Source organism: Musca autumnalis, unplaced genomic scaffold (assembly GCF_047663935.1).
Source record: "Musca autumnalis isolate F117 unplaced genomic scaffold, ASM4766393v1 scaffold_3, whole genome shotgun sequence".
In the NCBI taxonomy this organism is placed as follows: domain Eukaryota; kingdom Metazoa; phylum Arthropoda; class Insecta; order Diptera; family Muscidae; genus Musca; species Musca autumnalis.
The window spans coordinates 33,701,291-33,727,278 of NW_027411866.1; the positions used below are offsets into that span (position 1 = coordinate 33,701,291).

Consider the following 25,988-nt stretch of genomic DNA (forward strand, 5'->3'; position numbering starts at 1 on the left):
TCCGACGATCAGTAGCTTCAGTGATTTCACAGCGAACACAATACAAAACATTAAATTTATTTTTATAATCTACGAAGTATGTCTAATAAAATCGGTAAGGTCAATGAACTTGGTTTAGAGTGAGAGAGAGAGTGGTGTTCTAAAAATAATAGACAATCAATTGTAGGTTTTATTTTCTTCTTTCTGAATAATTGAGTTTTAATTTTAGGTTTTATTTTCTTCTTTCTATGGAGTATTGGCGGGAATTATGCAAATAATCCTGTTTCGCCAGCGAATACATTTGACAATCTGGTAGCTCAATTATTTCAAAATATAACAGCTGCCAGAGATGCGTTAACCGATCCCCAAATGTGGCCATCGGATTATGGCGAAGAATTGTTGACACAACGTTGGCCAATTGCTCACGATTACATTGTGGTTGGTGCTGGTAATGCTGGTTCAGTTGTTGCCAGTCGTTTAAGTGAAAATCCCCATGTCAGTGTCTTGGTGTTAGAGGCAGGTGGCGATCCCCCTAGTCTTTCAGAGGTGAGTAAGAAGTGTGGATAATAAAGAAGTGTTATCGAAAAACAATTATTAGATGTAAAGGTCATAGAGAAAATATTTGGAACTGGTTTTGTTGTGCTGCTGCCTTTGCATACCGATATATGACATTGAGACTACATTTGACTAAACGATGCTGTTTATGATAGCGACCATGACATATCGATAATATGTTTTCTGAACAAAAAACTTATTTTTACAAGAATATCTATGGAAAAGAGTAACGAAGATTTCTACAGAAAACAAAATAATTTCTATAAAAATCTTTAGTCGACAAAAGTTTCCATAGAAAATCTTGTTACTGACAAGAAATTCTTGTTTCTATAGAAATTCTTGTTATCGACATGAGTTTCTAAAGAATTTCTTGTTATCGACAAGAGTTTCTATAGAAATTCTTGTTATCGACAAGAGTTTATATAGAAATTCTTGTTATCGACAAGAGTTTCTATAGAAATTCTTGTTATCGACAAGAGTTTCTATAGAAATTCTTGTTATCGACAAGAGTTTCTATAGAAATTCTTGTTATCGACAAGAGTTTCTATAGAAATTCTTGTTATCGACAAGAGTTTCTATAGAAATTCTTGTTATCGACAAGAGTTTCTATAAAAATTCTTGTTATCGACAAGAGTTTCTATAGAAATTCTTGTTATCGACAAGAGTTTCTATAGAAATTCTTGTTATCGACAAGAGTTTCTATAGAAATTCTTGTTATCGACAAGAGTTTCTATAGAAATTCTTGTTATCGACAAGAGTTTCTATAGAAATTCTTGTTATCGACAAGAGTTTCTATAGAAATTCTTGTTATCGACAAGAGTTTCTATAGAAATTCTTGTTATCGACAAGAGTTTCTATAGAAATTCTTGTCATCGACAAGAGTTTCTATAGAAATTCTTATTATCGACAAAAGTTTCTATAGAAATTCTTGTTATCGACAAGGGTTTCTTTAGAAATCCTTGTTATCGACAAGAGTTTCTATAAAAATTCTTGTTATCGACAAGAGTTTCTATAGAAATTCTTGTTATCGACAAGAGTTTCTATAGAAATTCTTGTTATCGACAAGAGTTTCTATAGAAATTCTTGTTATCGACAAGAGTTTCTATAGAAATTCTTGTTATCGACAAGAGTTTCTATAGAAATTCTTGTTATCGACAAGAGTTTCTATAGAAATTCTTGTTATCGACAAGAGTTTCTATAGAAATTCTTGTTATCGACAAGAGTTTCTATAGAAATTCTTGTTATCGACAAGAGTTTCTATAGAAATTCTTGTTATCGACAAGAGTTTCTATAGAAATTCTTGTTATCGACAAGAGTTTCTATAGAAATTCTTGTTATCGACAAGAGTTTCTATAGAAATTCTTGTTATCGACAAGAGTTTCTATAGAAATTCTTGTTATCGACAAGAGTTTCTATAGAAATTCTTGTTATCGACAAGAGTTTCTATAGAAATTCTTGTTATCGACAAAAGTTTCTATAGAAATTCTTGTTATCGACAAGAGTTTCTATAGAAATTCTTGTTATCGACAAGAGTTTCTATAAAAATTCTTGTTATCGACAAGAGTTTCTATAGAAATTCTTGTTATCGACAAGAGTTTCTATAGAAATTCTTGTTATCGACAAGAGTTTCTATAAAAATTCTTGTTATCGACAAGAGTTTCTATAAAAATTCTTGTTATCGACAAGAGTTTCTATAGAAATTCTTGTTATCGACAAGAGTTTCTATAGAAATTCTTGTTATCGACAAGAGTTTCTATAGAAATTCTTGTTATCGACAAGAGTTTCTATAAAAATTCTTGTTATCGACAAGAGTTTCTATAGAAATTCTTGTTATCGACAAGAGTTTCTATAGAAATTCTTGTTATCGACAAGAGTTTCTATAGAAATTCTTGTTATCGACAAGAGTTTCTATAGAAATTCTTGTTATCGACAAGAGTTTCTATAAAAATTCTTGTTATCGACAAGAGTTTCTATAAAAATTCTTGTTATCGACAAGAGTTTCTATAGAAATTCTTGTTATCGACAAGAGTTTCTATAAAAATTCTTGTTATCGACAAGAGTTTCTATAAAAATTCTTGTTATCGACAAGAGTTTCTATAGAAATTCTTGTTATCGACAAGAGTTTCTATAGAAATTCTTGTTATCGACAAGAGTTTCTATAGAAATTCTTGTTATCGACAAGAGTTTCTATAGAAATTCTTGTTATCGACAAGAGTTCCTATAGAAATTCTTGTTATCGACAAGAGTTCCTATAGAAATTCTTGTTATCGACAAGAGTTTCTATAGAAATTCTTGTTATCGACAAGAGTTTATATAGAAAATCTTGTTATCGACAAGAATTTATATAGAAAATCTTGTTATCGACAAGAATTTCTATAGAAAACCTTGTTATCGACAAGAGTTTCTATAAAAATTCTTGTTACCCACAAAAGGTTGCTATTGACAAAAACTACTACAGAAAATCTTCTTATCGAAAAGAATTTCTATAGAAAACCTTGTTGTCGACAGGAATTTCTATATAAAGGCTTAAAGAAATTCTGAAGATAATCTTGTTATGGACAAGAATTTCCAAAGAAAATATTGTTATTGACAAGAATTTCTAAAGAAAATTTTTTATCGATAAAAAATTCTTTAGACGATCGTGTTATCGACCAAGATTTTTGTTTAAAGTCTTATTATCGATAGGTACTTTTTTAGAAAATTTTATTAGCGGCAATGGTTTTTTGAGAAATTCTAGTTATCGGAAACTTTTTCTGTGGAAGTTATAGTTATGCTATGCTATTTTTGTTATCGGCAAGTGTTTCTATAGAAGTTCTTGTTATCGACATGAGTTTCTATAGAAAATCGTGTTATCGTTAAGAATTTCCTTAGAAAATCGGGTTAAGGATAGGAATATGTATAGAAAATTTTGTTATCGATTGGTTGATATTTTTATCTGACACATAATTCTTCTCTTCTAGGTCTATACCCTCTCTAATTTGCTGCAAAATACCGAATATACCTGGAACGACTATGCAGAACCTAATCCGACGAGCTGTAAGGCCATGAGAGGTGGTCGCTGCTTTTGGCCAAGGGGTAAAATGATCAGCGGCACTGGAGGTATCAATGGAAATGTTTTTCTATCTGGTCGTCCTGAGGATTATGATGAATGGGAAAGTCAAGGGAACAAAGGCTGGTCTTGGGAAAATGTTTATCAACATTTTGTAAAGGCTACACACGATGAGAGTACGGCCACGAATCCCAAAGGTTCCTTGGTTTTAAATAACTTCCTACGAATGGAAGAATACTATACGTTAAGAAATCTCTTGGAAAATGCTACCGAGGAGGTGGAAAATCAATACGAAACAAAAAGTCAAGGTTTTATGCAGGACATTTTGGGAACAGTGGATCGTGGCAAACGTATGTGTACCGGTAAAACCTATTTGGGCAAAGTGGCCAGATATCGCAACAATTTACATGTGGTGAAAAATGCTGTGGTCCGCAAGATTGTCTTTAATGGTTGGCAAAAGGCTGCCGGAGTGGAAGTTGTAATGCCCAATAATAAAGTTTTGAAAATTCAAGCACGCAAGGAGATCATCTTAAGTGCTGGGACCTTAAATAGTCCACAAATATTAATGCATTCTGGTATTGGTCCTTGTGAAGACCTGAGGAAGTTGAAAATTCCATGTGTGCGGAATTTATCTGTGGGAAAAAATCTTCAAGATCATGGGTTACTGACGATGACATATAAATTCACTAAAAACATACCCGAGTTTGGGCGAAGCGATAGCCTAATGAATACCTTCCAATACCTGGCTTATCAAAATGGTTCCTTGGCTGCGAATAGAAATTTAGTGGGTTTCATTAACTCCCTGGCTGCGGAAAATCAGCAAAACAAAAGTGATGTAATGATTGTGGCGGGTATTGACACACCCACAAGGGATTCCAATATGTTTAGGTTTTTACAATTCAGTGAGGATTTGGAAGAAAAGCTGTTAGAAATTGCCGAAAATCAAACTACCTTGCAGATACAGGGCCTGTTGGTGAAGCCCAAATCAAGGGGACACATTAAATTAAAATATCCCGAATTTGGTAAGGGTCCGGAGATCCACAACAATTATGCCAGTGCTGAAGAGGATCGCGAAACTTTGCTGCGTTATGTGCGTTTTGTCAGGTCTCTAGAAAATACTGAGGTCTTTCATCATTATGGTTTGGAATTTGTACGCATACCATTACCGGAATGTGATATCTTAGGGTTTGATTCCGATGCTTACTGGTTTTGTTACATTAAATATTTCTGCATCAGCGCTTGGCATGCGGCGGGTACATGTAAAATGGGTCCTTCATGGGATCCAGAGGCTGTGGTAGATTCCCGTTTGAGAGTGCATGGCATTAAAGGGTTGCGAGTTATCGATGCTAGTATTATGCCGAATATTACAAGTGCCAATACGAATGGCCCAGCCATTATGATTGCCGAAAAGGGCGCCGAAATGATATTAGACGAGTTGTCGCCATATAGGGAAGCGGATCTTACCCCAAAGTGATATAAATGATAGTATTACCTGTAAAAAATAGTTTAAAATAAAGAATTAGAAAAGTTGTAAAGAGCAAGAATGTGTTTTCTTATTTAATATCACAGAAAATTTTGTTATCGACAACAACGTCGGTGGAAAATGTTCATTTTATCGACAAAAGTTTCAAAGAAAATCTCCACAGTTTCCATAGAAATTCTTGCTATCAACAAGTTTCTATAAAAATTACGGTTATCGATGAGAGTTTGTATAGAAATTCTTGTTATCGAGACGCGTTTCTATAGAAATTCCTGATATCGACAAGAGTTTCTAAAGAAATTCTGATTGTCGACAACAGTTTCTATAGAAATTTTTGTTATCGACCATAGTCTCTGTAGAAATTCGTGTTATCGGCAATAATTTTTATATTCTTGTTTTAAAAAGATTTTCTATAGAAATTCTTGTTATCGGCAAGCGTTTATATAGAGATTATTGTTATCGGCAAGAGTTTCTATAGAGATTATAGTTTATTTATATAAATTCTTGTTATTTACAAGACCTTCTGTAGAAGATTTTGTTATCGAAGAAAGTTTTAATAAAAAATCATGTTATCGACAAAATTTTCAAAGAAAATCTTGTTATTGGCGAGAATTTTTTTATGGAAAATCTTATTATTGAAAAAAATTTTTATAGAAAATCGTGTTATCGAAAAAAATCTGGAGAATATCTTGTTATCGACGAGAGTTTCTATAGAAATTCTTGTTACCGACAAGAGTTTCTATAGAAATTCTTGTTACCGGCAAGAGTTTCTATAGAAATTCTTGTTACCGACAAGAGTTTCTATAGATATTCTTGTTATCGATAAAAGTTTTTATAGAAATTCTTCTTATCGATAAGAGTTTCTATAGAAATTCTTGTTATCGACAAGAGTTTCTATAGAAATTCTTGTTTTCGACAAGAGTTTCTATAGAAATTCATGCTATCGACAAGAGTTTCTATAGAAATTCTTGTTATCGACAAGAGTTTCTATAGAAATTCTTGTTATCGACAAGAGTTTCTATAGAAATTCTTGTTATCGACAAGAGTTTCTATAGAAATTCTTGTTATCGACAAGAGTTTCTATAGAAATTTCTATATTATTTCTATATTATTGACAAAGATTTCTATAGAAAATCGTGTATTCGAAAAAAATTCTCGAGAATATCTTGTTATCGACGAGAGTTTCTTGTAATCTATAGGAGTTTCTATAGGAATTCTTGTTATTGACAAGAGTTGGTGTAGAAATTCTTGTTATCGACAGGAATTTATATAAAAATTGTTGTTATCGACAAGAGTTTCTATAGAAATTCGTGTTATCGACGAAAGTTTCTATAGAAATCCCTGTTATCGACAAGAGTTTCTATAGAAATTCGTGTTATCGACGAAAGTTTCTATAGAAATCCCTGTTATCGACAAGAGTTTCTATAGAAATTCTTGTTATCGACAAGAGTTTCTATAGAAATTCTTGTTATCGAAAAGAGTATCTATAGAAATTCTTGTTATCGACAAGAGTTCTATAGAAATTCTTGTTATCGACAAGAGTTTCTATAGAAATTCTTGTTATCGACAAGAGTTTCTATAGAAATTCTTGTTATCGACAAGAGTTTCTATAGAAATTCTTGTTATCGACAAGAGTTTCTATAGAAATTCTTGTTATCGACAAGAGTTTCTATAGAAATTCTTGTTATCGACAAGAGTTTCTATAGAAATTCTTGTTATCGACAAGAGTTTCTATAGAAATTCTTGTTATCGACAAGAGTTTCTATAGAAATTCTTGTTATCGACAAGAGTTTCTATAGAAATTCTTGTTATCGACAAAAGTTTCTATAGAAATTCTTGTTATCGACAAAAGTTTCTATAGAATTTCTTGTTATCGACAAGAGTTTCTATGGATATTCTTGTTTCGACAAGAGTTTCTATAGAAATTTCTATAGAAATTTTTGTTATCGACATGAGTTTCTATAGAAATTCTTGTTATCAACAGGAGCTTCTATAGAAATTCTTGTTATTGACAAGAGTTTCTATAGAAATTCTTGTTATCGACAAGAGTTTCTATAGAAATTCTTGTTATCGACAAGAGTTTCTATAGAAATTCTTGTTATCGACAAGAGTTTCTATAGAAATTCTTGTTATCGACAAGAGTTTCTATAGAAATTCTTGTTATCGACAAGAGTTTCTATAGAAATTCTTTTTAACGACAAGAGTTTCTATAGAAATGCTTGCATTTGACAAGATTTTCTACAGAATTTCTTGTTATCGACAAGAGTTTCTATAGAATTTCTTGTTATCGACAAGAGTTTCTATGGATATTCTTGTTTCGACAAGAGTTTCTATAGAAATTTCTATAGAAATTCTTGTTATCGACAAGAGTTTCTATAGAAATTCTTGTTATCGACAAGAGTTTCTATAGAAATTCTTGTTATCGACAAGAGTTTCTATAGAAATTCTTGTTATCGACAAGAGTTTCTATAGAAATTCTTGTTATCGACAAGAGTTTCTATAGAAATTCTTGTTATCGACAAGAGTTTCTATAGAAATTCTTGTTATCGACAAGAGTTTCTATAGAAATTCTTGTTATCGACAAGAGTTTATATAGAAATTCTTGTTATCGACAAGAGTTTCTATAGAAATTCTTGTTATCGACAAGAGTTTCTATAGAAATTCTTGTTATCGACATGAGTTTCTATAGAAATTCTTGTTATCGACATGAGTTTCTATAGAAATTCTTGTTATCAACAAGAGTTTCTATAGAAATTCTTGTTATCGACAAGAGTTTCTATAGAAATTCTTGTTATCGACAAGAGTTTCTATAGAAATTCTTGTTATCGACAAAAGTTTCTATAGAAATTCTTGTTATCGACAAAAGTTTCTATAGAATTTCTTGTTATCGACAAGAGTTTCTATGGATATTCTTGTTTCGACAAGAGTTTCTATAGAAATTTCTATAGAAATTTTTGTTATCGACATGAGTTTCTATAGAAATTCTTGTTATCAACAGGAGCTTCTATAGAAATTCTTGTTATTGACAAGAGTTTCTATAGAAATTCTTGTTATCGACAAGAGTTTCTATAGAAATTCTTGTTATCGACAAGAGTTTCTATAGAAATTCTTGTTATCGACAAGAGTTTCTATAGAAATTCTTGTTATCGACAAGAGTTTCTATAGAAATTCTTGTTATCGACAAGAGTTTCTATAGAAATTCTTGTTAACGACAAGAGTTTCTATAGAAATGCTTGCATTTGACAAGATTTTCTACAGAATTTCTTGTTATCGACAAGAGTTTCTATAGAATTTCTTGTTATCGACAAGAGTTTCTATGGATATTCTTGTTTCGACAAGAGTTTCTATAGAAATTTCTATAGAAATTTTTGTTATCGACAAGAGTTTCTATAGAAATTCTTGTTATCAACAGGAGTTTCTATAGAAATTCTTGTTATCGACAAGAGTTTCAATAGAAATTCTTGTTATCGACAAGAGTTTCTATAGAAATTCTTGTTATCGACAAGAGTTTCTATAGAAATTCTTGTTATCGACAAGAGTTTCTATAGAAATTCTTGTTATCGACAAGAGTTTCTATAGAAATTCTTGTTATCGACAAGAGTTTCTATAGAAATTCTTGTTATCGACAAGAGTTTCTATAGAAATTCTTGTTATCGGCAAGGGTTTCTATAGAAATTCTTGTTATCGACAATAGTTTCTATGGATATTCTTGTTATCGACAAGAGTTTCTATAGAAATTTTTGTTATCGACAAGAGTTTCTATAGAAATTCTTGTAATCGACAAGTGTTTCTATAGAAATTCTTGTAATCGACAAGTGTTTCTATAGAAATTCTTGTAATCGACAAGTGTTTCTATAGAAATTCTTGTAATCGACAAGTGTTTCTATAGAAATTCTTGTTATCGACAAGAGTTTCTTGTTATCGACAAGTGTGTCTATAGAAATTCTTGTTATCGACAGGTGTGTCTATAGAAATGCTTGTTATCGACAAGAGTTTCTATAGAAATTCTTGTTATCGACAAGAGTTTCTATAGAAATTCTTGTTATCGACAAGAGTTTCTATAGAAATTCTTGTTATCGACAGGAGTTTCTATAGAAATTCTTGTTATCGACAGGAGTTTCTATAGAAATTCTTGTTATCGACAAGAGTTTCTATAGAAATTCTTGTTATCGACAAGAGTTTCTATAGAAATTCTTGTTATCGACAAGAGTTTCTATAGAAATTCTTGTTATCGACAAGAGTTTCTATAGAAATTCTTGTTATCGACAAGAGTTTCTATAGAAATTCTTGTTATCGACAAGAGTTTCTATCGAAATTCTTGTTATCGACAAGAGTTTCTATGGATATTCTTGTTTCGACAAGAGTTTCTATAGATATTCTTGTTATCGATAAGAGTTTCTATAGAAAATCTTGTTATCGACAAGAGTTTCTATAGAAATTCTTGTTATCGACAAGAGTTTCTATAGCAAATCTTGTTATCGACAAGAGTTTCTATAGAAATTCTTGTTATCGACAAGAGTTTCTATAGAAATTCTTGTTATCGACAAGAGTTTCTATAGAAAATCTTGTTATCGACAAGAGTTTCTATAGAAATTCTTGTTATCGACAAGAGTTTCTATAGAAATTCTTGTTATCGACAAGAGTTTCTATAGAAATTCTTGTTATCGACAAGAGTTTCTATAGAAATTCTTGTTATCGACAAGAGTTTCTATAGAAATTCTTGTTATCGACAAGAGTTTCTATAGAAATTCTTGTTATCGACAAGAGTTTCTATAGAAATTCTTGTTATCGACAAGAGTTTCTATAGAAATTCTTGTTATCGACAAGAGTTTCTATAGAAATTCTTGTTATCGACAAAATTCTTGTTATCGTCAAAATTCTTGTTATCGACAAGAGTTTCTATAGAAGTTCTTGTTATCGACACGAGTTTCTATAGAAATTCTTGTTATCGGCAAAATTCTTGTTATCGGCAAAATTCTTGTTACCGTCAAAATTCTTGTTATCGACAAGAGTTTCTATAGAAATTCTTGTTATCGACACAAAAAATGTTATCGACAAGAATATATATCTTTGGTCAGAAATAACAAGAGAATATTTTGTTATCGTCAAGAATTTTTAACGAAAACTCTGTTATCGACAAGAAATTCTATAGAAAATCTTGTAATCGACAATAATTTGTATAGAAAATCTTGTTATCGACTAGAATTTCTATAGAAAATCTTGTTATCGACAAGAATTTCTATAGTAAATCTTGTTATTCGGGGGTAAATCTTGTTATCGACAAGAATTTTTATAAAAAATCTTGTTATCGACAAGAATTTCTATAGAAAATCTTGTTATCGGCAAGAATTTCTATAGAAAATCTTGTTATCGACAGGAACTTCTATAGAAAATCTTGTTATCGACAAGAATTTCTATAGAAAATCTTGTTATCGATAATAGTTTATTTAGAGAATGTTGCTATCGACAAGATTTTATATAGATAATACTGTTTTTGGTAAGAACTTCTATAGACAATTTTGTTATCGACAAGAATTTCTATATGAAATCTTGTTATAGACAAGAATTTTTATAGAAAATCTTGCTATCGAAAGATGTTCTACAGCAAATTTTGTCATCGGTAAGAGTTTCGGTAGATTTTGTTATTGCTTACCATCTCTGTTGTGGGTTAAGGTATTCAGTTGCTAATTTTCCAAAAAATGAGTCACTATTTACACAAACAACCCTGACCATCGTAATGTAAACATAAAAAAACAATACGTAGCTTCTTTAATATTGGAAAACACCTTAGCTATGTTACCGAAAAAGATGTAAGCAAAGTTAGTTGACCCAGTTCGGGGGGCAAAAAACGAAAATGATGATCTGACAAAACTGAATATTAAAACAAAGAAGAAAAACTTAAATCTAGTTTAAAATATTCTTGCAAAATAGCCAACAGTTCTTGTCGGGAAGTTGAAGTGTTAAAACGCTAAAAATATTTGTGTTGGGAAATTTGAAAATTAAATTGTGCGGAAGAACAAAAGAAATCGGCATATATCGGAACGCAAAAAGCTACGGAGTACGATACAATGTTAACCCCGGAAGGTTATTTGGCATTCGGTCGTTTTCTGCTGACAATCGGTCCAAGTGCCATGGTATTGCTACTGCTTATCCAGGGCATAAAAGAGCAACGTCCAGATATCGTTGATGCGGAAAATCGCGCCAAACCAATACACATTAAAGATTTACGTGATCATTATGATTTCATTGTCGTCGGTGGTGGTTCGGCAGGTTGTGTTTTAGCCTCGAGACTATCGGAAATATCTCATTGGAATATTTTACTCTTGGAGGCAGGTGGCGATGAACCTTTAATTGCCGATTTGCCCATGTTATATCCTGTCTTTCAACGTAGTCCTTGGGATTGGAAATATTGGACAGAACCTTCGCCTCGATATTGTTTGGCAATGCAAAACCAACAATGCTATTGGCCACGAGCTAAGCTATTGGGTGGTTGTAGCAGCATTAATGCAATGATGTATTTACGCGGAAATCGCCGGGATTATGATCATTGGGCAGAGCTGGGAAATCCAGGCTGGAATTATGATAATTTGCTGCATTATTTTCGTAAATTGGAAGATATGCGAGTACCGGGTTTTGAAAATAATTCATATCATGGATATGGTGGACCCATATCGGTGGAGAGTTATCGATTTCCATCGCCTTTGTTGGATGTTTTCATGCTGGCGGCCAGGGAAATGAATTTGGTATGAATTTCCGTTGAAAAATGTTGTTATTGCGAAGAATTGATAAAAAATAGTTTTGTCGAAAAGAATCTCAGTAGAAAAAAATATTAACGAAAAAAATTTCTATCGACAAGAGTTTCTATAGAAGAGTTTCAATAGAAATTATTGTTATCGACAATGGTTTCAATAGAAATTCTTGTTATCGACAGGAGTTTCAATAGAAATTCTTTTTATTGACAAGAGTTTCTATAGAAATTCTTGTTATCGACAAGAGTTTCTATAGAAATTTTTGTTATCGACAAGAGTTTCTATAGAAATTCTTGTTATCGACAAGAGCTTCTATAGAAATTCTTCTTATCGACAAGAGTTTTTATAGAAATGCTTGTTATCGACAAGAGTTTCTATAGAAATTCTTGTTATCGACAAGAGTTTCTATAGAAATTCTTGTTATCGACAAGAGTTTCTATAGAAATTCTTGTTATCGACAAGAGTTTCTATAGAAATTCTTGTTATCGACAAGAGTTTCTATAGAAATTCTTGTTATCGACAAGAGTTTCTATAGAAAGTCTTGTTATCGACAAGAGTTTCTATAGAAATTCTTGTTATCGACAAGATTTTCTATAGAAATTCTTGTTATCGACAAGATTTTCTATAGAAATTCTTGTTATCGACAAGAGTTTCTATAGAAATTCTTGTTATCGTCAAGAGTTTCTATAGAAATTCTTGTTATCGACAAGATTTTCTATAGAAATTCTTGTTATCGACTAGAGTTTCGATAGAAATTCTTGTTATCGACAAGAGTTTCTATAGAAATTCTTGTTATCGACAAGAGTTTCTATAGAAATTCTTGTTATCGACAAGAGTTTCTATAGAAATTCTTGTTATCGACAAGAGTTTCTATAGAAATTCTTGTTATCGACAAGAGTTTCTATAGAAATTCTTGTTATCGACAAGAGTTTCTATAGAAATTCTTGTTATCGACAAGAGTTTCTATAGAAATTCTTGTTATCGACAAGAGTTTCTATAGAAATTCTTGTTATCGACAAGAGTTTCTATAGAAATTCTTGTTATCGACAAGAGTTTCTATAGAAATTCTTGTTATCGACAAGAGTTTCTATAGAAATTCTTGTTATCGACAAGAGTTTCTATAGAAATTCTTGTTATCGACAAGAGTTTCTATAGAAATTCTTGTTACCGACAAGAGTTTCTATAGAAATTCTTGTTATCGACAAGAGTTTCTATAGAAATTCTTGTTATCGACAAGAGTTCTTGTTATCGACAAGAATTTCTATAGAAATTCTTGTTATCGACAAGAGTTTCTATATAGAAATTTTTGTTATCGACAAGAGTTTCTATAGAAATTCTTGTTATCGACATGAGTTTCTATAGAAAATCTTGTTATCGACAAGAGTTTCTATAGAAAATCTTGTTATCGACAAGAGTTTCTATAGAAATTCTTGTTATCGACAAGAGTTTCTATAGAAATTCTTGTTATCGACAAGAGTTTCTATAGAAATTCTTGTTATCGACAAGAGTTTCTATAGAAATTCTTGTTATCGTCAACAGTTTCTATAGAAATTCTTGTTATCGTCAACAGTTTCTATAGAAATTCTTGTTATCGACAAGAGTTTCTATAGAAATTCTTGTTATCGACAAGAGTTTCTATAGAAATTCTTGTTATCGACAAGAGTTTCTATAGAAATTCTTGTTATCGACAAGAGTTTCTATAGAAATTCTTGTTATCGACAAGAGTTTCTATAGAAATTCTTGTTATCGACAAGAGTTTCTATAGAAATTCTTGTTATCGACAAGAGTTTCTATAGAAATTCTTGTTATCGACAAGAGTTTCTATAGAAATTCTTGTTATCGACAAGAGTTTCTATAGAAATTCTTGTTATCGACAAGAGTTTCTATAGAAATTCTTGTTATCGACAAGAGTTTCTATAGAAATCCTTGTTATCGACAAGAGTTTCTATAGAAATTCTTGTTCTCTACAAAAGTTTCTACTAAAAATCTTGTTATCGATAAGAGTTTCGATAGAAATTTTTGTTAACGACAAGAGTTTCTATAAACATGTTTGTTCTACATTTGATTTCAATGAAATTCTTTGCTAATGTTTTTGTATTTTAGCTAAACCCCTATCAAGACTTTAATGGACCTTCCCAGACAGGATTTGGTGTGCCACATGGCAGTTTAAGAAACGGTTTACGCTGCAGTGCCAATAAAGGTTATATACGTCCAGTTTGGAGGCGACGCAATTTAGACATTCTCTTAAATGCCTTTGTCGAACAAATCCTGATTAATCCCAAAACTAACGAAGCCAAGGGTGTGCTCTTCGAATGGATGGGTGGTAAACACAATGCCATAGCTACAAAGGAAGTAATTCTCTCAGCTGGTGCTATTGCCAGTCCTCAGCTCTTAATGGTTTCCGGTATTGGACCCAAAGCCCAACTGAGAAAATATGATATACCCGTCTTGAAACATTTACCCGGTGTGGGTGGCAACATGCAGGATCATATCTCAACAACAGGAGCAATATATGAAATCAATAACACCATTACGGGTGATCATTTGTCGGTTATTGTGCCGGAAATGATGAATGCTGAATCGGTGGATAAGTTTTTACATGGTGCTGATAGCTTTTTCTATTCTATGCCAGTTGCAGAGGTTATGGGATTTTGGAGTAGTAAATACCAAGATCCCAAGCTGGATTGGCCAGATGTTCAATATTTTCTGGGTAGCATAAGTTATAGTTCTGATGGCGGTATGATTGGGAGAAGGGGGGCGGCAGTGACATTTTCCAATTTTGCTGAAACGCTGGAGCCGGTACTCTACAAGGATACGTTTATTGTGACGCCGTTAGTGATGAGACCCCGTAGCCGAGGATGGATTGAAATAAAATCGGACAAAGCAAAAATTCATCCAAAAATTCATGCAAACTATTATGATGATCCCTTGGACATGGCGATAATGGTAAGTTAAGATGAATTTGAATTTGGAAAGTTTATTGAACAATAAATATCGTTCTTTTTGGACAGGTAGAGGCCCTGAAATTTGGCCACGAATTAACCCAGGCGCCCATACTAAGACGTCTCAATGCCACCTTGAATATTTATCTTTGGCGTAATTGCCCTGAAGTGGAATATCTAAGCGATGCTTTTTGGGAGTGTATGGCTCGTCATTATTCCCAAACTATTTATCATCCAGTGGGAACGTGTAAAATGGGACCCTATAGTGATCGTGATGCTGTTGTGGATCCACGATTGAGAGTGTACGGTATGAAGAGGCTACGAGTTATAGATGCCAGCATAATGCCCACCATCACTACGGGTAATACAAATATACCAACAATTATGATCGGTGAAAAGGGAGCGGATATGATTAAAGAAGATTGGCTGAAGGCGAAGAGAGCTTTTTAGGTTAAGAGTCGCGTGGCTGTGTTAGTTAAGTAAAATAATAAAGAAACATTTAATTAAAATTGTGTTAAGAAAAATAGAAAAAAGTTGTTATCGAAAACTTTTCTATAGAGACAATTTGTTATCGTAAACGTTAACTTTTCTATAGAGAATATTTGGTGTTGCTAACTTTTCTATAGAGAAAATTTGTTATCGATAACTTTTCTATAGAGAAAAGTTGTTATCGATAACTTTTCTATAGAGAAAAGTTGTTATCAATATCTGTTCTATAGCGAAACATTTTTTTCGACAACTTTTCCCAATAGTAAAGTTTTTATCGGCTTCTTTTCTATACAGAAAAAGTGATATCGGCAACTTTTCTACACATAGAAGTTATTATCGATAACTGTTATTTATATGAAAAAAATTAAAGACAACTTTTCGTGATAAAAAAGGCTTATTTTCTATACTGAAAAGTTGTTACCATTATGTTTTCTGTTCAGAAAAACTGTTATCGACAACTTTTCTATGTAGAAAGGCTGTTATCGACATCTTTTCGTCATAGAAAAATTATTATCGACATCTTTTCGTCATAAAAAAATTGTTTTCGACAATTTTTCGTCATAGAAAAGTTGCTATCGACAACTGTTCGTCATAGAAAAGTTATTATCGACAACTTTCCGTCATAGAAAAGTTGTTATCGACATGCAGAAAAGTTGTTATCGCCAACTTTTCTATGTAGAAAAAATGTTATCGCCAATTTTTCTATGCAGAAAAGTTATTATCGTCATAGAAAAGTTGTTATCTGCATGTCGATAACAACTTTTCTATTACAATAAAAAGTTGTTATCGCCAATTTTCGCCAACTTTTCTATGTAACAAAATGTTATCGCAAACTTTTCTATGCAGAAAAGTTGTCATCGACAACTTCTTTCTATAGAAATATATTTATCGACACCTTCTCTTTATAGATAAATAGTTCTCGAACACTTTTCTTTGTAGAAAATATGTTACCGGCAACTTTATAGAAAATATATTACTGACAACGTTTCTATACAGAAAAGTTGCAATTGACAACTTTTCTTTTTAGAAAAATTGTAATCGGCAACTTTTCTTTTTAGAAAAATTTTAATCGACAACTTTTTTGTTGAAAAGTTCTGGTCGACAACTCTTCTGTATAGAAAAGCTGTTATCAAAATTTTTTCTTTATGGAAATATTGTTATCGACAACTTTTATATGCAGAAAGTTTGTTTTGGCAACTTTTTCTTGATAGAAAATTTGTAATCGACAACTTTTTTGCATAGACAAGTTGTTGTCAACAACTTTTGCATACAGAAATGTTGTAATCAAAATTTTTTCTTTATAGAAATATTGTTATCGACAACTTTTATATGTAGAAAGTTCGTTTTGACAACTTTCTCTTTATAGAAAATTTGTAATCGACAACTTTTTTGCATAGACAAGTTGTTGTCGACAACTTTTGCATACAGAAATGTTGTAATCGTCCACTTTGTTTTATTGGAAAAAATTATCTCTCTGAATAGAAAATTTTTATTGACAACTTTTCGTTATAGAAGATTTTTATAGAGAAAACTTGTTATCGTATCTTTTCTGTAAAGATAATTTGTTATCGATAACTTTTCTATAGAGAAAAGTTGTTATCGATAATTTTCTATAGAGAAAAGTTGTTTTCGACAAGATTTCCATAGAGAAAAGTTGTCATCGATAACTTTTATATAGAGAAAAGTTTATATCGACTACTTTTCATCATAAAAACATTGTTAGCGACAACCTCTCATAATAAAAAAGTTGTTAGCGACAACTTTTCATCAAGAAAATTTGTGATGGATAACTTGGCGTCATTCAAAAGATGTTAGCGACAACTTTTCTTTATAGAAAAATTGTTATCAAAAATTTTTCTTATACTAAAGTTGTTATCGACAATTTTTCTCTATAGAAAAGTTTTTATCGAAAATTTTTCTTTATAGAAAAGTTGTTATCAACAATTTTTCTTTATAAAAAGGTTGTTATCGAAAATTTTTCTTTATAGAAAAGTTGTTATCGACAATTTTTCTTTATAGAAAAGTTGTTATCGACAATTTTTCTTTACAGAAAAGTTGTTATCGACAATTTTTCTGTAAAGAAAAGTTGTTATCGACTATTTTTCTTTATAGAAAAGTTGTTATCGACAATTTTCTGTATAGAAAAGTTGTTATTGATAATTTTTATTTATAGAAAAGTTGTTACCGAAAAACTTTCGTTATGGAAAAGTTGTTATCGACAATTTTGCTTTATAAAAAAGTTGTTATCGACAATTTTTCTTTATGGAAAAGTTGTTATCGACAATTTTCTTTATAGAAAGGTTGTTATCCAAATTGTTTCTTTATAGAAAAGTTGTTATCGACAATTTTTCTTTATAGAAAAGTTGTTACCGACAATTTTTCTCCCTAAAAAAGTTGTTATTAACTATTTTTCTTTATGGAAAAGTTGTTATCGATAATTTTTCTTTATAGAAAAGTTTTTATCGAAAATTGATCTTTATAGAAAAGTTGTTATCGACAATTTTTCTTTATAGAAAAGTTGTTATCGACAATTTTTCTTTACAGAAAAGTTGTTATCGACAATTTTTCTGTAAAGAAAAGTTGTTATCGACTATTTTTCTTTATAGAAAAGTTGTTATCGACAAATTTCTGTATAGAAAAGTTGTTATTGATAATTTTTATTTATAGAAAAGTTGTTACCGAAAAACTTTCGTTATGGAAAAGTTGTTATCGACAATTTTTCTTTATGGAAAAGTTGTTATCGACAATTTTCTTTATAGAAAAGTTGTTATCGACAATTTTTCTTAATAGAAAAGTTGTTACCGACAATTTTTCTCCCTAAAAAAGTTGTTATCGACAATTTTTCTTTATGGAAAAGTTGTTATCGATAATTTTTCTTTATAGAAAAGTTTTTATCGAAAATTGATCTTTATAGAAAAGTTGTTATCGACAATTTTTCTTTATAGAAAAGTTGTTATCGACAATTTTTCTTTACAGAAAAGTTGTTATCTACAATTTTATGTAAAGAAAAGTTGTTATCGACAATTTTTGTTTAGAGAAAGGTTGTTATCGACAATTTTTCTTTATAGAAAAGTTGTTATCGACAATTTTATGTATAGAAAACTTGTTATTGATAATTTTTATTTATAGAAAAGTTGTTATCGAAAAATTTTCTTTATGGAAAAGTTGTTATCGACAATTTTTCTTTATGGAAAAGTTGTTATCGATTATTTTTCTTTATGGAAAAGTTGTTATCGAAAATTTTTCTTTATAGAAAAGTTGTTATCGACAATTTTCCTTATAGAAAAGTTGTTATCGATTGTTTTTCTTTATGGAAAAGTTGTTATCGAGAATATTTCTTTATAGAAAAGTTTTTTTTATCGAAAATTGTTCTTTATAGAAAAGTTGTTTTTCTTTATAAAAAAGTTGTTATCGAAAATTTTTCTTTATAGAAATCTTGTTATCGACAATTTTTCTTTATAGAAAACTTGTTATCGACAATTTTTCTTTATAGAAAAGTTGTAATCAAAAATTTTTCTTTATAAAAAAGTTGTTATCGACAAATTGTTCTTTATAGAAAGGTTGTTGTCAAAAATTTTTCTTTATAGAAAAGTTGTTATCGACAATTTTCCTTATAGAAAAGTTGTTATCGACAATTTTTCTTTATGGAAAAGTTGTTATCGATTGCTTTTCTTTATGGAAAAGTTGTTATCGACAATTTTTCTTTATAGAAAAGTCGTTATCAACAATTTTCTTTATAGAAAAATTGTTATTGACAATTTTTATTTATAGAAAAGTTGTTATCGAAAACTTTTCTCTATAGAAAAGTTGTTATCGACAACTCTTCTTTATAAACAAGTTGTTATCGGCAACTTTTCTTTACAGACAAGTTTTTTATCGACAACTTTTTTAATTGAAAAGTTGCTATCGACAACTTCCTTCCTTATTCTCAGACAATTAAAATTCAATGTAAAATGTTTTCCATATCAACCTTACGTTATTAATTTCAAGGAAATCTTATTAGGTGTTTGATAAATCCACTGATATTGATTGACGTGATTGAAATCAGGTACAAAATTTAAGTTTTGATGTTAACGTTGAAATGAAAAGTGTGGCGTAAACGCTGTACGACTTACAAATTGTAAGATTGTGATTTAGGAATAGTGACCAAGCAATATAAACAACAAAAAATGCGGTGGAAGTTATTTTTTGCTTCTTATTTATAAATAAATTTACAACAAAAACAATAAATTCATCTTAGCAAAAACAATATTCAGTTAACTGCAAGTCAACAAGTGGTGTTGACAAGTATTACTTGTTTTTTAGTTTGGTGTTAGGTGGTTTGGCTCGTGCTCATGCCGTTCCAATGTTCATCAAATGTTCGCGATCTTACCAAATGCGGTAAAGAATCAGAAGTGCAATTTTTGTTTATGAATGCAATTCATAAGCTGCTACTGGCAGCGTTGTGTCGTATCACCGTAGCGTTGCTGCAACTGCAGCAATGAGGAAAATTTCTGGTTTATTCATGAGATTTTGTTATGAACGTTTAACTACATAATAACTTGCTACAGAAAATTTAAAGTTAGCAAAGTTTTGGGCGATGGCGATGGGGAATATGAAAATGAACTACACAGAGGGTTATCGATACGTTTTAATTGAGGAAAATTGTTATCGAAACTTTTAAATAATAAACTGTAACAAATTGTACACAAAAACTAGATGATGCCTCTATAGCAAAGTATCGATAAACTTTCAACAGGGAATAGTTGTTATATATTCGACAAATTTTCTATTGAAAAAAGTTGTTATCGGCAACTTTTCAATGGGGAAAAGTTGTTATCGACATCTTTTCTATGGAGAAAAGTTGTTATCGACAACTTTTCTATGGAGAAAACGTTTTTTTTTTAATAAGATCAAATAAAAAAAATCTATCACCACATAAAATCCAAGACTTCTTGTAGGGTACCCAAGACACCACAAACATTCCAATAAAAAAACCAAACATTCCCAATCGATTACATTTTAAAACAGGTGCTGTATCAGCAACAAATTGAAAATAAGTTTACATTCATATTTCAAACGTTCAACGTCATGCAGTCGAACTTGTGGAAAATTCCAATTGTGGGTCTGGTGATCCTGTTGGCCGTATTACTACCCTTTGCCAAAGGTGGTGTTAAAGCAGCACCGCAAAGTCGTGAATTATTTAAATCGAAGGATGAAATCAATTTAAAAGCATCAAAAGGACAAATAGTGGGAATAAAGAAAGTGGTGACAAAGGATTCAGAGACTGCTGCGGCCACCAATGAACACGACACAGCTGTGAAGATAAAGGAAGTGGATAAGAGTGTTAGAGAGGAATCCAAAGAAAATCAAGAAAAGCCAGTTGCTAAAATCCACAATAATAGCGACAAAGAACAAGACGAAAGCAACGAAAAGAATTCTGAAAAAAATTCCCCAAATAAACATAAAAACGATTCAGCTGCTCCCGAACATTCTAAAGGAGAGGATCACAAGAAAAAGGCCAACGAAAAGAAAATCTCAAGAGAAAATCAAATGAGGGAAATCATAGCGGAACATATTAAGGACCAACATGAACCTCAACTGGAACTTTATAAAAATCAACACAAACTAAGAACTCGTCAAACAGAAGACGATACAAGTCTGGATGACATTGTGGGAGATGGTAAGAGTTCTTAAAAAATTTACTAACCTTACCCAACAATTGGTCTGTTCCAGTACTGCAAGAATCTACTAATTTTTACTATTTTGTCGATAACATAAAGAAACATTTTTATTGTAGTAAAAATTTGAAGTTCCTTGTAGGTTCTGAAACAGAGCAAATATTTGTTCTCAATAATATATTTTTTTATTTTTTTTCTTTGCAGAATTAGTGTCTACACTTTTAAGACAACCTAACGATTTTATTGCAGCAGCTGGTATGTCTCAATCTCCACGTCCCGTACAGGCAATGCGTGTCAATATGAACAGTGGCCTGTGATTTGCATGTGGAGTTTGCGTTTTCATCTACTTCGTCGTAGTTGCAAGATAAAATAGAGGTGATAGACCTCCAGAACAAAAAAAGTTATTATATATACATGTTTGTCAAGTGATAAAGATTTAAAAAGTTATTTTTTTTTTGTGTGACATATTAATGTTTGTGTTTTATTTGAATGGAATGAAAAATTTTATCGTGTGCATCTTGATGTTCAAATAAAAATGTATTGAAAAAAAATTAAGCATTTGGTGTAAAAAATTTGATTATACAAGTGAAAGTAAGCACGAGAATATTTTTTTCTATTTTATTAAGACCAATAATTCCACACATGGGAGACTTCTCTCTTCCTTTTCCCGCCTGGGATGTTTGTGGAACATTATTATATTATAATTCCACACATACAAAAAATATTTCGAAACTCAATTGGAATTGTCAAATTAGTGAAATGTTTCGAATTGTAATGATTATGATTTACACGTGAAATGGATTAGTACTTTTGTTGGTACTCAGCCTAAAAGTATACACATCACTTTGTAGTTTACCAACAACACGAAGTATAGATGGCGTTTAATAGAAACATGAATTTTCGTGAAGCATATTAGTTGTGCTTTGTTTATTTCATTTGAAATTCCAAACTTTTCACTTAACATTTGAGAATTTTATTTGAAATACTATTTTTTTAGAATTTAAAAAATTTCAGTTATACTTTGAACTATTGCATTTGTAATTAGATTCCATTTTATTCGAATTATATACATTTAAAATTAGATTTTTTTGCTTTCGGACCTTTTCATCAGGATTTGAACCCATGCAAAGGAAGTCGAGAAAGAACCGATCTTTTCATCAGCATTTGAACCCATTCCATCGATCCAATAGAGATGAATTTTGTATTTTTATTTATGCACATTTTTCTAAATATATAAGATTAATTATTTACAATTCGGAGACTCGAAATCACAACCAACGTTGTTAAAACTCTCGTCGTAATAATGGTGTCATTGCAAAGGGTTGGTGAAAATGACATGCCAAAGCATTGGTGGAAATGGCATGCCAAAGCATTGGTGAAAATGACGTGTCAAAGCATTGGTCTAAATGACATGCTTTGGATCTAAAAATGAATAGCATCTTTTGGGGTCCACGCTCATATGAAATTCATCGATGAAGATGCTAAAAATATGACATTCCAGCTCATTTGCACCCATAATTGAATGGCATTTTTGGCATCGGACATTTTGCTGGGTTTGTATATACATATCTTTTTCGATTTATTTCTTGTCAGTATCTTCTCCATTCGCTTTCTAACATCAATGCAAATTACATTAAAGAAAAAATTTAACCTTTCTAAATTTTACTAACCTCAGTATCGAAAGAATGTCTCATTTCGAAGAAGAAGATAAACACATACAATAAAATAAAAAGAGTACTCCATAAATTGAGAAGTTTAATGAACCTGGATAATAAAGACAACAAATGTTGAATAAAAGAATGTTTGCTTTAGCTCGTGTAAATTAATTGTTAACATTTGTTTGTTGTTGTTATTGAGATACGCCGCTAAGCCGTTTGATGTGTGTCAGTGTTATCATTTTGTCAATTTCAATGTTTGTTTCTTAAATAATTAACAATAATTACCATTTATTTCATTTGTACATACAACAGCAGATAAAAACATCACAATATTTTAATTTATTTAAATAAATTAAATTAATCGTTAAATAATTAAAAAAAAAAATAAAACAATATATATAAAATAAAACACGAATTGAAATAATGTCTTAACGCCTTGCATTTACAGATAAATTGTAATTAATGCACAAAATACAGAAATGTTTCCCGTGAACTTCTACGAGGAAATGACTTCTCTCATATCAGAACAGGGAGCCAAACATAGTGCGACACCACCTATAGAGAAGTTCTTCATATCTTAAATACTGACTGAGCTTGCATTTAGCTGAAGGGATTCGCCACCGACGACAAATGTGGTGTTGTGGTCAGCAATTGAAACACATACCGCCTATGTGCAAGTTGGACACTATCGTGGCTCCTAATAGAAATGTGCAAAAATATTTTAGCTGTATTTGTAGCACAATGTGCCATGATCGCACATCGAATAACATGATTGGTGACAACACAAATACGCCGGATTTATGAAAATCTCAATGTTGTCTATAGCTGCTTCAAGATCTATAGGTTTTTAACATAATTACATAAACCATATGCCGTGGGTCTTATGACTAACGACAATAAGTATACATCACCTTTATGAAAATCTATTGATAGGATATGGACAATATCATACGTTTTAAACATACATTTTTATAAAAACCTCCTTAGGGTCATAGATTTCTTTTGAGTATAATGGGTCGTATGATTGACGACAACACTTATACGTCTGTGTTATAAAAAAAACTGAAAGTAGTCTTAGCGCTTTGAAGTTGTCTTAAGAAAATGTTTGCCTCTTTATATTGCCAAAAATACTCCAAAGAATTTATAGAAATTCATAGGCTAGGAATTTCGATAGATTCTTTGGAATATTTTTGGCCAGTTCTCTGTGTTGTTAATTTTCTTTAGACATTCTTTGGACACGGTTTTTCTTCTTCTGTGAACAACGTGGGACTTATCATTGACGACAACGCGTATACATCACCTTTACGAAAATCTAAAAGTTGTCTATAACTCTTTCTAAGGCCTTAAACTTTATACATCATGATCTTTTGATATTCTATGGACAAATAGAGGATGATCTCTTAAATGTAAATTTGTTATATACATTTTGTATCTTCCAATTATCAATAGATTTCTTTTGAGTACCATGGATCGTATGATTGCCGACAACACTTATACGTCGACGTTATAAAAAACCAGAAAGTAGTTTTAGCGCTTTGGAATTTTCATCAATCCTATGAATTTCGATAGTTTCTTTAAAATACTTTTGGCCAGTTCTCTGGGTTGTTAATTATCTTTAGATATTCTTTGGAGAAATAGGGGGTCATAAGTTTTAAACATAGATACATTTGTTTACATAAAATACGCACCTCCTTTGGGGTCGTAGATTTCTTTTTGATTACCATGGCTCGTATGATTGTTTGCAACTCTTACACGTCTGCTTTATGAAAACCTGAAAGCCCTAAGACCAGGCTTTTGAATTAAAAAAAGTTTGCCTCTTTTTCAGAACTAACGATTTCATATGGTGCACGCTAAATGCCAGGGTTCGATTTCCAGGCCAGGAACATCAAATTTTCAACGGCAACAAAAATACCCTTAGTAATTGAGCTAATGTGAATCGGGGTGTACTAATATGAATCGGGTCCCTTGTCCCTTCTGGGGTGTTTGTGGAAAAATTATTATTATTACACTGTGCAACACTTTCTGAAAGTACATATTGATACTACAAAACTCCTAGTTGGGTTTTGTGTTTTTAGATCGGGTTTGGATTTTATGGCCTCATCTATCCCGGGCTAAAACGAACCTTTTTTCCATTGATCCCGGCTTTATCTCAGAAACTAATAAGAATTTTGCTTTGCGGTCTTCAGCAATATTGTAGTCCTAGAGTAGTAGAACTTAAGTTTAAAATAGACGAACTGGGAAAACCCGCAACTAGCGCATCAAAATTGATCAAATATATAAAAGTTTACTTAATTTCTGGAATTAGGGTCAGTTACAGCCAAACTGTTGAGAGTTGAACCAAGTAACCTTTCGCAAAATTTCCAAATAATGTGCTCAGCAATTCTTCAGAACATTCTGAAACTGTAAAACACTTATTTCATGTTGTTTAGGCGGGATTTCATATCGTACTTTTTAGAAAACATATTTCAAACAATGTTCACACAGGCTGTTTATTCTCATATTTGAAATTTCAATGTATTGTTGATATATTTTTAAAATTGTCGTTGAAAAATATGCTAGAAACAACGATAGAGGCATTCTACAGCAATGATATGTTCTGAAGAGTTGTGTAATATATTTCACCGAATATTTTTCCCAAATATAGTATTAAGAAAAATTTGACCGTTTTGGAGATACGCTGCAAAATATATTCATATTACGGAATTTTTAGATATATTATAACATTTGAGGCAATAAATGAGGTTATTCGTGTTGATTATTTTTCCAAAGACATTCTTCTTGTTCTTTTCTAAAAATTTGCTGCGGATGTCATGGAAAGATTCGTGTTGGTTTTAATGATATAGCCCCGATTTGCTTTAAAAAGTCAATATTTAACGATGTTTAGATAGGGCCATAAAATCCGAACCCGATCTAACAAAACAAAACCCAAAGAGGGGTTTTGTCTATTGGGTCTGTACTTTCATAAAAACCGCATTAGAAGTTGTTTACACAAAATTACCTTGAAAATGTTGCACAGTGTTATCAAATATTTCCTGAGCCCTTGCAAGGATAATAGATTTCTTTTAGAATACATTCGACCAGTTCTTACGCTTATTAATTTTCTCTAGAAACACTTTTATAGACAATTGTTAAAAATCTGTGGGCCTTCGTCGTTTTCCCATGACTGACGAATACATGTTGACGCTAATCATTCGCTCCATGTTGCCGATCTATTTCAGGAAATCAGAAGCAATTATAGATTAATTTTTAATGCGGGATTTATTAACCCTACAAAGTTAACATTTTGCTTATGCCCACAAGATATTTACTCAATTCAATTAAAAAAATGGAGTCAAACGAGAAAAGTTTTTTATTATAATATTAATACGGATTATTTTGGGTTCTGATAAAGAATTGATTAAAAGGAAAGCTCCAAACTCTCTATGTC

General features: G+C 31.3%; 4 protein-coding genes across 5 annotated transcripts in view; 3 read left to right on the forward strand and 1 right to left on the reverse strand.

Annotated features, from left to right (window-relative positions):
• Positions 1-25,988, reverse strand: part of Flo2 (flotillin-2) — a 580,663-nt gene that overhangs the window by 169,168 nt on the left and 385,507 nt on the right. The gene's annotated exons all lie outside the window — the stretch shown is intronic.
• LOC141399805 (ecdysone oxidase-like) lies at positions 4-5,124 on the forward strand. Its single transcript, XM_073979111.1, has 3 exons — positions 4-94; positions 209-525; positions 3,495-5,124. The coding sequence occupies exons 1-3, from the start codon at positions 79-81 to the stop codon at positions 5,055-5,057; spliced, it is 1,896 nt and encodes a 631-aa protein (XP_073835212.1). The 5' UTR covers positions 4-78; the 3' UTR covers positions 5,058-5,124.
• Positions 11,132-15,204, forward strand: LOC141398126 (glucose dehydrogenase [FAD, quinone]). Its single transcript, XM_073975357.1, has 3 exons — positions 11,132-11,806; positions 13,916-14,758; positions 14,824-15,204. Exons 1-3 carry the CDS (start codon positions 11,132-11,134, stop codon positions 15,202-15,204), a joined length of 1,899 nt encoding a protein of 632 aa, XP_073831458.1.
• Positions 19,585-22,548, forward strand: LOC141399813 (uncharacterized). The gene is made up of 3 exons (XM_073979128.1): positions 19,585-19,623; positions 20,254-20,905; positions 21,108-22,548. Exons 1-3 carry the CDS (start codon positions 19,600-19,602, stop codon positions 21,218-21,220), a joined length of 789 nt encoding a protein of 262 aa, XP_073835229.1. The 5' UTR covers positions 19,585-19,599; the 3' UTR covers positions 21,221-22,548.

Excerpts from the sequence above, each read along its gene's own strand:
- LOC141399805 (XM_073979111.1), top strand. Across the intron at positions 526-3,494 it reads ATCCCCCTAGTCTTTCAGAG|GTCTATACCCTCTCTAATTT; the intron begins GTGAGTAAGAAG and ends CTTCTCTTCTAG.
- LOC141398126 (XM_073975357.1), top strand. The coding sequence starts at position 11,132 with ATGTTAACCCCGGAAGGTTATTTGGCATTCGGTCGTTTTCTGCTGACA. Across the intron at positions 11,807-13,915 it reads CGGCCAGGGAAATGAATTTG|CTAAACCCCTATCAAGACTT; the intron begins GTATGAATTTCC and ends TTTGTATTTTAG. Across the intron at positions 14,759-14,823 it reads CCTTGGACATGGCGATAATG|GTAGAGGCCCTGAAATTTGG; the intron begins GTAAGTTAAGAT and ends CTTTTTGGACAG.
- LOC141399813 (XM_073979128.1), top strand. The coding sequence starts at position 19,600 with ATGTTCGCGATCTTACCAAATGCG. Across the intron at positions 19,624-20,253 it reads TCGCGATCTTACCAAATGCG|GTGCTGTATCAGCAACAAAT; the intron begins GTAAAGAATCAG and ends ATTTTAAAACAG. Across the intron at positions 20,906-21,107 it reads GGATGACATTGTGGGAGATG|AATTAGTGTCTACACTTTTA; the intron begins GTAAGAGTTCTT and ends TTTTCTTTGCAG.